The sequence below is a fragment of the Gopherus flavomarginatus genome, chromosome 12, assembly GCF_025201925.1.
Source record: "Gopherus flavomarginatus isolate rGopFla2 chromosome 12, rGopFla2.mat.asm, whole genome shotgun sequence".
NCBI lineage: Eukaryota > Metazoa > Chordata > Testudines > Testudinidae > Gopherus > Gopherus flavomarginatus.
The window spans coordinates 37,454,013-37,466,471 of record NC_066628.1 but is presented as its reverse complement, the minus strand read 5'-3'; the positions used below and the strand labels follow the sequence as shown (position 1 = coordinate 37,466,471).

Below are 12,459 nucleotides of genomic sequence, written 5' to 3'. Positions count from 1 at the left end.
GCAAGACTAATGCCTTGAGCTCATGGCAGGTTCTGCCTCCCTTCTGAAACAATATGGAGATCTAAAGATTTGATTTACTCAATTCACTTCCCTGCAGTGTGAATAGGCGATCTGAAGATTTAATCCCATTGGCTACAACATGGGGTTTTGTTGCTTTAAAGAGGAATTTCTCAGAAATGAACAGTCAGAATAGAAGATGGTTGGAACCATAACTTTCAGGCTGCCATGGCAGGCTAGAGGGAATGCTCCAAGCTGTCTGCCGTGAAGCAGTTCAGGGTGGTGTTTGCTTTGATTTTTGTTTAAGTTTCTCTTTTCCTCCTCTCTCCCTCTCCGTTCCCCACCTTTTCTCATTTCTTCTTTGCTGCCTTAGTTACAGCTGCGTGAATGCCAACTCATAATAATAAGTTTTACTCTGTGTTGCGAAGGCAGGAAATGTGTGGAAATTCTGATTTTCTCCTGTAATGAGCTCCAAAGTCTTGACCCTGTTGCCAGAAGAGCACTGGCTCCTGTTCCTGTTCCCAGTGAACATACTACTGAGGGAGGTCAACTGCAAAGAGAGAGACACAGATGGAGAAACTATGACATAAAGAGGTTGATTTGCCCAAGGTTAAACAGTCCATTGGTGGCAGTGCTTACTATAGAATCCAGGAACCCGATTTCCAGTTGCCTTCTCTAACCCCCAACAACATTCTATCCTTGGAAAGTAAACTGCCAGTTAAAGTGGGGGCTTCAAGCCATCTGGGGGACTGCATCTCCAGTATCACACAGAGATCACCATTGGCCAAACTGGTTTCTTCTCATCATCTGAAATGCTGTAAAGTAACGGAGTGAGAATAACATCAGCTACTTTCCCTTGTAAACTAGAACAGAGTAGTGGAACTGTATCTTCCACAGAGAGATGTCCATTTTAACAATTATCATTCGCTCTGATCTTCTGTACCACCTTTCACCAGTTACGGCAGGACTTCTGCAGCTTCTTTGAAAAGCAAGCGTACTAAATGAACTAATTTTTATAACTCCTTTGTGATGTCAGTAAGTATCATCGCCCTCGCTTTACAGATAAGGAAGTGGAGGCACAGAGAAGTTAGGTGATTTGTTCAAGGTCACAAAGTGAATTGGTGGCAGAGCTAGGAATAGAACCCAGTTCTTCCCGTTGCTAATCTCTAGAGAAAAATCCTGGCCCCACTGAAGCCAGTGGGAGTTTTACCACTGGTTTCGGTAGGAGTAAGATCAAGTGCAAGGTTAGTTCTGAGCAAACAATTTATATAATTGGTAGAATGGAAGATGGACAGACACATTTTTTGGGGGAGAATGGGGAGCAGAGGCAGGGAGGAAAATAAGTGGAAGAGTTGAATTCTGAAAAGTTGTTTGGTCCCGCGATTATAAATCCTGAAATGCTGTGAGTTTCTGGAGCTGGCATCTTGGTTAGTAGATTGGAAAGGTATTTACTCCCTTGGGGTCAGCCAGATACTGCAGTTCAAGCTTTCTCCCTACGAAGTATTCAATCCAAGATAAACAAGCAACATTCCCTGCAACTTTTAAACATCAGACTCCTTCACCCATGATGGTGTTAGGTAACCTGACCAACAGAACACCCATAACTGGGGAAAGAAAGTCAAGCCAGGATCCTGGTCAACCTATATAGAATGAACCCTACATTAAGCCATATAGTGTCACATCCACGCTACAGCAACAATTCTACACTTCACACCAAAACTCCGGAAGCCTAGCTCATATCATACTAACAACTCTGTCCCCAGCCCAGAGCACGGCACAAAAACATTTCTGACAGACTGTTTCTGTGGGATCTTCTGGGTGGAAAGACACCATCAGGAGGAACAAACCACAATGTTTCACCTCTAAAGCCATGATCAGAAAGCACAGACTGTTTTGACTCTCCTCACATCTTCCATTTGTTGAACTAGAAATCAAACAGACAGAGACATAGAATCCTATAAAAGGCACGAGGTGGAAGAAAAGCCATTCGTGAAACAGTTTGCTTTGGGCATGGAGATCAATCCTGGAGAGAAATATTTAACCCTGGTTTGTGCAATGGCCACTGTAGCCTATAGGGCTAGCTTACCTTTACTATAGTCATGGCTTTGCCTTCATTCTGCCCTTATTATATTCAGCAGTAATGCAAGGAACCTACAGGCCTGTATCCTATAAGACATTAGCGTCTGTAGTTAGCATCAGGCTTGAGGCCTATGAACTCTGGCACAGGTAAATGGTCCAGTGGAAAATCCCAAGTATTGGGGAGCTGAAAAATAGAGTGTTTAAGGGGAAATCCCACACAAGAGTGTCATAATGATGACCTGATGTACATAATAACAACTGGTACATAAGCTACCGCAAATACTGAACCACAAGGGTGCCAAGGCAACGAACTGACGTGTATGATAATAAGTTGAGATCACTGATATACTAACCTATAGGAGAAGGACACCCAACATTAGCAAGGTAAGGAAATACAAATAAGGAAGAGGGGAGAAATCCCTACTGAATAAGCATCAGACATAGTGGTGTCAGCGTAACATACTGTATTATAAAAGTTGCATCCCACCCCATGAGCAATAGGAAAAGAGATGTAGCCCCTGGGAGGTGCCAGAATGATGGCCACTGTTGACATAGGGCAAGGTAATGAGGAAGATCATTACTAACATTTCAGGTTGGTCTGCAAGGGATGGTGTGAGTGCAGTATATGGATGTTCAGAGGTACATTTTGTAGTATCTCTATCTACCGTTCTGGGCTGGAGTGTTTGTGACTGGGCTAAATGTTAATAAAATGATTGGTAAATATAGAAGAGTTCCTATAGTGTGCGTGTTGCAACTGTGCACATCAGGGCTCCTAACTATAAAATAATTTGAATAATACTGGGCCTGATCTTGAGACAAAAACCCTTCAACCCTCAAAGTGATAACTGGGAACTCTTAAGTAATCTATAGATTATTTATTAATCACATTGATCAGGCTACATCATTTCAGGTTATAAGGCCACAATCGTGCTTCACTGCACTGGGCAGCACTCTCCCTACTGGACCTGGCCTTTTTCCCCCTGCCCCTAAGAACCCATCTGATTCTGACTCTTCCCTCTCCAGAAACTCTGTAGCCTTGTTTTTAAAAGAACAAACCTCTGGATTGCTTCCATGTTCAAAATATACTGTTTTACTTGGCAGTACAGTATTGAAACCCAGCATGCAAAGACAGAGCCAAGATTTCTCCCAAGTAATTGTTCTAAGTGTACTGAAGGCTGAACCCAGAGCATCCACTGGGCAAACCAAAGCAAAAAGTGCGGCAGTGAATTGGTTGGGTTATTTATGAAGCATTTTCTGTATCTCTGTTTGCTTTATGTCACCACTAAAGGCAGAAATTAACTCCAACATGAAGGACTCCCATAAAATAGTGTCAACTAATATAATTTAAACAAGTCAGGAAATTTCAATTGAACAATGGCATGAGAACCTTAATGCAGTCAGGGGTCCCAGCACACACCAGGCGCGTACCACGTTCTGCATGCGTCGAACAGGCTGCATGCTTCTAAGCAGCCTACGCTACTGGTAGGCACAATAGCTTGAATAACTGATGATGGCAAAACTTAAACTCAGTTTTCTTACTATATATGCTACAACATTAACGCAGTTGGACACCTTTCAGGATTTCTCTACATGGGGAGTTAATCTGGAAAAACTATTCTGGAATAACTATTCCCAATTAGCTTCCTGCGTGGATGCTCTGATTCCAGACTAAAGTGACTTGTTCCTGTTTAGCTTAGGGTTGTCTAAACAAACATTTGACTTGCAGCATGCTAGGATGTAAATCTACCCCACATTAACCAGTTGTGCACTATGTGTCTATGTGAACCCGACTAAGCCACTAACTGTTCCCTTTTGTGCTTTGATATACCCTGCTTTGACATGGGAGTAGATCAAAGCGCATTAAGGAATGGTTAGTGCACATCAACAGAGGCTACACAGACTCCTATAGCACAGCAGGCTAGTGCGGTGCAGTTTACACCCCAGCCTGCCGTGAACTAAATGTTTAGGTAGACAAGCCAACCTGCTTTGAAAAGTGGATTATCTTAATTCAGAATAAGACACTCATTCTGGAATAAGGAGCATCAACGCAGACAGTTAATCAGGAATAGTTATTCTGCTTTAAATTCACACCCTCCCTTAATCCAAATTATATTCTCAGCATAGGCAAGCTCTTAAAAACAGCACCCGATATCACTCTCCAGCAGCATTGCAAGCTCATCCATTTGTAGACACAAGAAGTTTTTGCTCCCACAAAAGTGCAGGCTTGCAAATATTACGGATACAATTGAAGTGGTAGCTTTGAAAATGTTGCCCTATATAAATATAACTTTATCAACAGTATTTTCAGCTCCTGACAATAAGTTGCCTTTTCATACTTGATGGAATTACAAGAGGAATGCAGTAGAAAGAGAGTAAGGATCATCTACACTAGGCTCTAAAGTCAAATAGATCTCCATGGCATTTGTTTTCCCTTCCTCCCCTCCTCCTCCATATACACAATGTGTGGGAGTCTAAATCCCCTAGTCAGATTATATGTCACTACATTACTACAAATGTGTGGTCAAACAGATCTATATTTATCTTACCAGGTACAAAAGTCACAGTCAGCTCTATAAACTTAAAGCATTCATGTCTCCTAAGTAGATGTGGATCAGTCAAAATTCACAATATCACCATACACCACCAGCCCTGGAAACCAGAAATGTGACAGGAGTATTACACAAGGGTGCTATGATAATGGAAGCACTCACAAGGTGGCTTGCTGCTGCTAGAGCTACAAGAAACCTTAAAAGGGAGCGTGTGTTGCATTACACAGGGGAAGACAATTTCGTATACAGAATGCAGCATCGTGTGCATGATTTGGGACACACATTCTCAGGTTAGCAAGTGAAAGTCAGCTTATTTTCGGGAGGACATGAGCTTGAACAGTTGAAATGCAACAACTAATTTTTCCCTTTGTGGAAGATGTCTGGCCAAGGACTTGGTCAGCCATCAGCCAGCTTGAATGTCATCCCATACATAGCAGGCTGAGAGGGGACACCATATTTTTGTCCTTGCCCAAATGTGAAAAGTCATTTGGCTTTTTAAAAGCGGCGAAGCGGAGCCCAGATGGAGCACACACCCACAAACTGATCTGATACAAAGCCAGAGTGTCAGCTAGCTCCAGATTTGAATAAAAGCCATGTCTGGGTATGCAGATAGTTAAAATCCCTCCTCCTTAGCTATTGGGAGCAAGGACTGAGACCGGATGAACGTGTTTTACTTGTGATCCCAAATTAGCTCCCTAAAGAAGGCTGCTCGTTTCCCTAGCATTAGCAATATTGACAGTAAAAAGCTTCATGCGCACTCTCTCCTTCTTTCTTTGGCTTTTCTCCAGTGTAACACAACTTGGACAGTGCTGGCCAGGATGTCTTCCGAAGGCTTTCTGAAGGAAGTACAGATCATTGGTGAGAAGTTCCTGCTTAAGCTCCAGAAGCTGCCCAAGGCTGAACCTGTGGAGATAGTGTCATTTTGTATTATCCTCTTCTTTATCGGTAAGTACAGGGAAGAGTACTAGGATCCTATGGGCTTGTTGTTGTCTGAACCTCTCAGATCTCTTAGGCTGGCAGGCTGTGCTGAGGACTTTGCTGAAAGCAGGTGTGTTCTGCAGCTGTTCTAAAGAATGTGATTCTCCAGCTTATTTTCTCCCACAAATCCATTCCAATTGAAGTGAATTTTAGCACTCAGGATAGGATCAGACCAATGGTCCTGAAGAATTCATTCCTATTTATGTACGGAACATATAGCATGGGGAGCAGCAGAGCAAGCTTTCCCCATATCATCGTCCCTGAACACTGATCCGGAGGGAAGCACTCCTGCCATCGCTGTGAGTAAATCCCAGAGTCACATCATGTGTAAATGTTTTGAGGAGTAGGAGGAGAGCATTTGTGAAGAATGGTGTTAGTGTATCTTGCCACCAGACAAGACACTCAGCTCTGGGATTGCCTCCCGTTACTGCTGCAGAAAGAGTGCCTCCCCATTGAAGAGGTTAGCTCATGGAGTCACTGGTGCTGGAGGAGGGGGAATAAACAGCTGTCTGGGTCAGATGGAGAAAGTTTTTTTTAAAACAGTGGAAATGTAGGAAGAAGAAAGGCAGGCACCCTTGAGTGAAAGGGAGAGGGGGGAGTTTGCTCCCAGTTTGAACGCCATGGGGAAGGACGTGTGTCCACCACGAAGGAATCCCTCCCTCAGCTGGAATTTGGAAGCAGGTATATCTGCTTCTCATAGACACAACTGGTTTTCGCACTGGGTCTGGTTACCTGGCAGCCTGTCAATGAACTACACTTAAAGGAACAAACGCAATGGGTGTTAGGCAACACTTAACACATAACCCTTATCTCTTCCAGAGAAAGGTAATAAATCCCATCCCCATCTTGACCATCATCTCTAACAGGATCCTGGCAGTTCAGCTCTTTGTTTTTAAAGGGAACCCTCCTATGTTGGACACTACATATCGTTTGGACAGATAGTAGCTAGGTGTTGATGGTGGCTCGTGAAATACAGGGGGTCAGACTAGATGATCTGAGAGTCCCATCTAGCCTTAAATTCTATGATGAACAAAAATATAAGCGCCTACTAGTTTACCAGTTTGGAAGAACCCTCCTCCCCCCCGAAGTTCTGAATACCTACTATCATGTTCCATTCTATGCGTCCGATGAAATGGGCTGTAGCCTACGAAAGCTTATGCTGAAATAAATTTGTTAGTCTCTAAGGTGTCACAAGTACTCCTGTTCTTTTTGTTGTCATTAAAGTCACTTTTCTTAAGAGATGGGATGATAATACTGACTTCACAGACAAATCCCAGCTCTGGTAACTGTTCCCTGCATACCTTAAGATTCCCCCTGTAATTTCATCTGAACGGAACACTGTTCTTTACTTTCCACCCTTTAAAGCCACACAAGACAACACAGCTGATGCACTTCACTCCAGAGGAGGCTGTACTAAGAGGGATGAAGGGATTCCCATTAAGCCTGATGCCCCAGGCCTTATGAGCACATAACTTCTAGTAATGGTAATGGGAATTTTTCATGTGCAATTACTGCATCACAGGACCCACAGTCTGGAAAGTATTTTAAGATCCTTTGGAATTAAATGTGCTGTATAATGTAATTATAAATGTTACTCTATAGCTTTAAGGTTATTCGCTCACGTATTGATAAACCAGCGTTGTTGGTTTTTTTGCCGTAAAGTACCATCTCTACCTTCCCAGAAATAAATCCAACATTTACAGCAGAGCTTCCAGGAAATTCTGCCTCTTCAAGGCACTGCAAAGTTGGTCTGTTTTTATTCTTGTAAGATCTTTTCCAAAACCAACTCTCTTCATTTCTCTCTCCAGTTACCGTGCTGTCGCTGATGACCCTAGCCTGCAGCTGTTGCTGCTATCGCTGCTGCTGCAATGGAAGCCCTGAGCAGAGAGGCAGGAAGATCCAGATCCAGCCAACTGCTCATGTGTGAAATGCATCAGGAGAAGACAGTGAAAGAGGACATAGGCAGCCACTGTGGCTGAATCGCCTGGGAATGACCCTCTCTACACTAACCTTCCGAACGGGCTGGTGGGAGTGAATGAGAATACACTGCAGAGGTAGGGTGACCAGATGTCCTGTTTTTAAAGGGACCGTCCCATTTTTGGGGGACTTTTTCTTATAGAGGTGCCTATTACCCCCAACCCTGATTTTTCAATAGTTGCTATCTGCTAACCCCATGCAGGGGAGGAAAGTGGATCATAAGATGGAGTAAGTTGTTCTGCAATGATCAATGCCTGGGTCTGTGATGTGGCCACATAGGTAACACTATTCTCACATCCTTGTCTCCTTGCCACAGAAAGACACAAAACGAGACTTTTCCCAATGTGAACATTGCAGCTGGGCTGGCAGAAAATTCCAACAGGCTCTCTCTTTGTGAGCAAAGAGCAGCAAACCAGACAAAGACCACATGCAGACTGCCCCAGGGTTAGGAAGGTCCCCTGCTCTCTTGATAAATGACCTAATCCAGTGAGGTGGTGCTGGGCACTAGCAACTCTGACTGTCATCACTGGAGATATCCATTACCAGCACCCCTCAGGATCAAGCCCAAAGCAAGTATGGCTTTTCCTTCCCTGTCCTACTCTCTTTAAACCCATGAGTAATAGAGTACGTGAAATTTAACAGAGCCATCCACTCAGAGCACAACATGACATGATCTTTCAGCTGGCATGTTAGCTCAGAGACTCGAAGTACATTTGGCATCAAATGCTCCCTGCTTTTATTTTCTCAGTGTTACAAAGACAAGAAAACTGCCAAAGAGGAAAACAATTAGACTATGTGCAATATCCATCATACACTGAAGGATGAAGGCAAGAGGGGAAAACCCTAACACAAACTGTTTTGTTTGCTTGCCCTGCTGGTAATCATTTTTTAAAAAAAGCTTTTTATTTAGATTCTTCTCTTCCATGAAAAAAAGTGTTGCCTTTTCTGCATATTGCAGGGTGAATGTTCAGTACAGTGCATGGGGCACTGAAGCAGATGTACAAATCCCCATTATTATTCATGGGAGTGGCATGCCTAGCTCCCTGCACTAAATCGGCCGGTGTGTAGTTTATATTAATGGCAGCAAATGTTTAAGGTATATTTATACACACATGTATTTCAGAGAAAGAATATACAGTGAGGGCAGTGTTAATTCAGGACATATGTGCAGCAGCTGAGAGACGGCATCATGACAAGCGGTGGAGCAAACTGGAGCCGAGCAAACCGTACCACTAAAGTTAACAAGTGCAAATAAATTCCTTTTCAACACTGCAGCCACTGTGTAAATTTGGTTTATATTCCAGTGAACTTCAGAAGGAAGTTACATGTGTGTAAAGTCTGCAGCATTGGGCCCGACATTTGTAATTAAGTGTAGGAAAGGAGAAGAAAAACGACTCCTCTTTCTCAGCAATCCGTTCGATAAAAGGGGTTTAATGTTTAAAACTGAAAGCAATTATGCCACAATATGAACTGATCACCTTTAAGAGAAATTTAAAAAAAGCCCATTTGGACTTGAGAGTGTAAACAAATCATCTTCTACTCGCATTTTGCATTTTTACTATGATTGAAACAGCCAAATGGACTAAATATACATCTACAGTGCCAGAGTTCAGCTATGGTGCGCTGAGTTACAAGGCTTTGAATATGGTGCTTTTTTAACGCTTGCTGACACTTCTGTAAAATGGGGCAATCAAAAGAGAAAAAATATTTAAAATAATCCCTTAGCTAAGTTACTAAGAGCACCCTAGATTATTAACAATATCCTCTGTGTGTGTGTGTGTGTGTACACACACACACACACACACACACACACACACAATCGACTGGTTTACTTTTCACCACTTGTGTTGTTTAGCTTTTTGTTCTTCACTCAATTAGATTTGTCCAGTTTGCATCCGAGTTCATCCTCATACTTTGGAACAATTCTGGAAGCTGCCAACAATGCAGAGGAATGTTTAGATTAAGAAAAAAAAACACTGCGGCATTTCAATTGTGCAAAAATAAAATGTATTATAATAGATAATGGGGATGGTTTGGTTTTTAAGAGAATTAAAAATGTTGGACCTAACTTGACAGGGGCCATTAAAAGTTAAATAATAATAATGCTCCACTGCTATAAGCTAGCCACACACAAAGAATAAAAGTTATATTTAGATTGAAGTGCCCAATCTTTCAATTTGGCTGCCACAATGCACATGGTAGAAGCAAAATTTTGCATCTCCTAACAAAGGAATTGGGACAGCTAAGCCCTAGTGTAGTACCAGTTTAATATAAAAAACTTCCATACATCTGGTGCACCCTCCCACAGAAGATCTCCAAGTGTTTTACAGACATTAGAGAGACAAGGCAGGTAAGGCAATATTTTTTACTGGACCAACTTTTGTTGGTGAAAGAGACAAGCTTTTGAGCTTCACAGAGCAATTCTTCAGGTCTGGAAAAGGTAACCATTATGTTACAACTAAATACAAGATGGGACAGATTGTTAAACATAAGGGGTTAACACTGAAGGTGTTGTGAAGGTTTCCTTGGAGGACCAGGGCTGACACGTCAGATATGAAATGAACACTCTGCGAAAAGTATTCACCCACAAGTAATAGGGTATTTTTATCCAATAGAAGATATTACCTCACCCACCTTGTCTCTCTCATATACTGGGACCAACATGGCTACAACAACATTCCAGACATCAGGGGACTAACCCTCACACTAGGTAACATCTGTGGTTATCCCTGAGGCATAGAGATGTTAACTGACTGGAAACTTGATACATCCTCACTTATAAGGATGAGCTTTTTGTTTCTCAATTAGCTAGAAACCTAGACCTAGATGCCTGTGACCAATGAAACAGCACCTACTTCTTCCCTACCCCCAGCCAGGCAGTGGCTGTTATGGAAATGAACAGGATCCTAGCATGAAGCGTTTCACCATCATGGAGCTGCCTGTGCTAATGCAGTCATGGTGGCTGTCACAAGAAGGACACTGCAGTGAGGAAACTCACCTGGAGTGACAGTGAGTACTTGGGACTGCTACAAGCAAGCCCATATTTACCAGCCCTTATCTACACAGGCATAGCAACAAGGCTTAAAATACTGACCAAGAGCAGCAAGAGGAAGGCCCCTGTCTTATCTCTACCACAAGATGTATTAGCAACAACTGGGAATTAACAAAAAGAAAAGGGAGGGATAGAAAGAGAGCAATAGGGAATTTAAACACTCGCTAAAGACTGCCTGAAACCAAGATCATATTTCAGACCAGGGGAACGGTGTCCTACCAGCAGGTGGCATGGACACCCCACCCCCACGAGGAGACAGCTACTATGGGCTCTGTTCTGCAAAGTGCTGAGGTACTACTTGCTCTTTAAAGCATGCGAGCAGTCCCCGCAGAATTAGTGGGATTACTCACATGCTTGAATTCAGCAGATGCTTAAGTACATGGCTAGATGGGGTCTAAGTCCCAGTGCACAGAGAATTTCAGGAGATGCTGCAAATCCTAGTTCAACTCACTGAATTTCTACAGTTTATGATTGGCTAATAAACACTGGACCAACTCCACCTGCACACCACACATACATATATCTAGTCTCTTGGCTTAAAATAATCTACAGATAAAGTGGATGAGAGCCACAGGCAGATTTACCCCGCGCGGTGTTGGATCTGAGGCGACTTCTTGCTCAGATAGGAGGAGGGGATTTTTTTTTTAAGTCCAGCAAGCACAGGCAGAGAATAACTCTCTTCAAATGCAGAAGTTTTTGTAAACATGCAACAGCTGGAGTTAGCATGGAAGCAGGAAGTGCAAGATGCAAGTGACAATTGCTTTAATCTTCCAGATGCAGCTGTCATAGTTTTCTTGTTAGGCAATTTTCATTTTGGTCTAATGGGGTGTGGTCACATATATTTTACATAAAAGCTTCTACTCGCCAGGATTAACCCTCCCACTTTAGAGTGCTAAACTGACCTCAGTTAATGCAAATTTTGATCAGCCTGTAGGATCTGATGGTGAGCAACAAGTTCACCTCCCTGCCCCCCACACACACCTTGAGCCCTCTACTTGTGTAATCTTCCCATTCCACTTTAAGAAAGCAACAAAGGGTATGTCTACATCTACAATTTTGCAGCGCTGGTTGTTACAGCTGTATTAGTACAGCTGTATAGGGCCAGCGCTGCAGAGTGGCCACACTTACAGCAACCAGCGCTGCAAGTGGTGTTAGATGTGGCCACACTGCAGCGCTGTTGGGCGGCTTGCAGGGGGGTTCGGGGAACGCGAGAGCAAACCGCGGGGAAGGAGACCTGCTTGCAGGGGGGGTCGGGGAACGCGAGAGCAAACCGCGGGGAAGCAGGTCTCCTTCCCCGTGGTTTGCTCCGGTGTTCCTCGAACCCCCCCGCAAGCAGGTCTCCTTCCCCGCGGTTTGCTCCGGTGTTCCCCGAACCCCCCCGCAAGCAGGTCTCCTTCCCCGCGGTTTGCAGGGGGGTTCGGGGAACGCGAGAGCAAACCGCGGGGAAGGAGACCTGCTTCCCCGCGGTTTGCTCTCGCGTTCCCCGAACCCCCCTGCAAACCGCGGGGAAGGAGACCTGCTTCCCCGCGGTTTGCTCTCGCGTTCCCCGAACCCCCCTGCAAACCGTGGGGAAGGAGACCTGCTTGCGGGGGGGTTCGGGGAACGCGAGAGCAAACCGCGGGGAAGGATACCTGCTTGATTACCAGAGAGGCTTCCTCAGGTATGCTGGGATACCTGCTTATTCCACGGAGGTCAAGAAAAACGCTGGTGAGTGTCTACACCTGATGACCAGCGCTGGATCACCAGCGCTGGATCCTCTACACCCGAGGTTCGACCGGGTGTACGGCCAGCGCTGCAAACAGGGAGTTGCAGCGCTGGTAATGCCCT

General features: G+C 44.1%; 1 protein-coding gene across 13 annotated transcripts in view; it reads right to left on the bottom strand.

The window, feature by feature from the left end:
• The window catches only part of RECQL5 (RecQ like helicase 5), a 59,101-nt gene that overhangs the window by 24,286 nt on the left and 22,356 nt on the right, over positions 1-12,459 (bottom strand). The window contains exons 9-10 of one of the 13 annotated variants that reach the window (XR_007768971.1): positions 5,384-5,528; positions 4,623-4,725 (exon numbers count right to left, since the gene is read on the bottom strand). The exons of 8 other annotated variants lie outside the window; for them this stretch is intronic. Coding sequence is in view for 3 of the 5 variants with exons in the window: in XM_050920603.1 (XP_050776560.1) it covers positions 5,321-5,528 (208 nt within the window). In the remaining 2 variants the exon portion in view is untranslated. 4 more of the 13 variants (XM_050920604.1, XM_050920607.1, XM_050920603.1 and 1 more) reach the window with 4 other exon arrangements.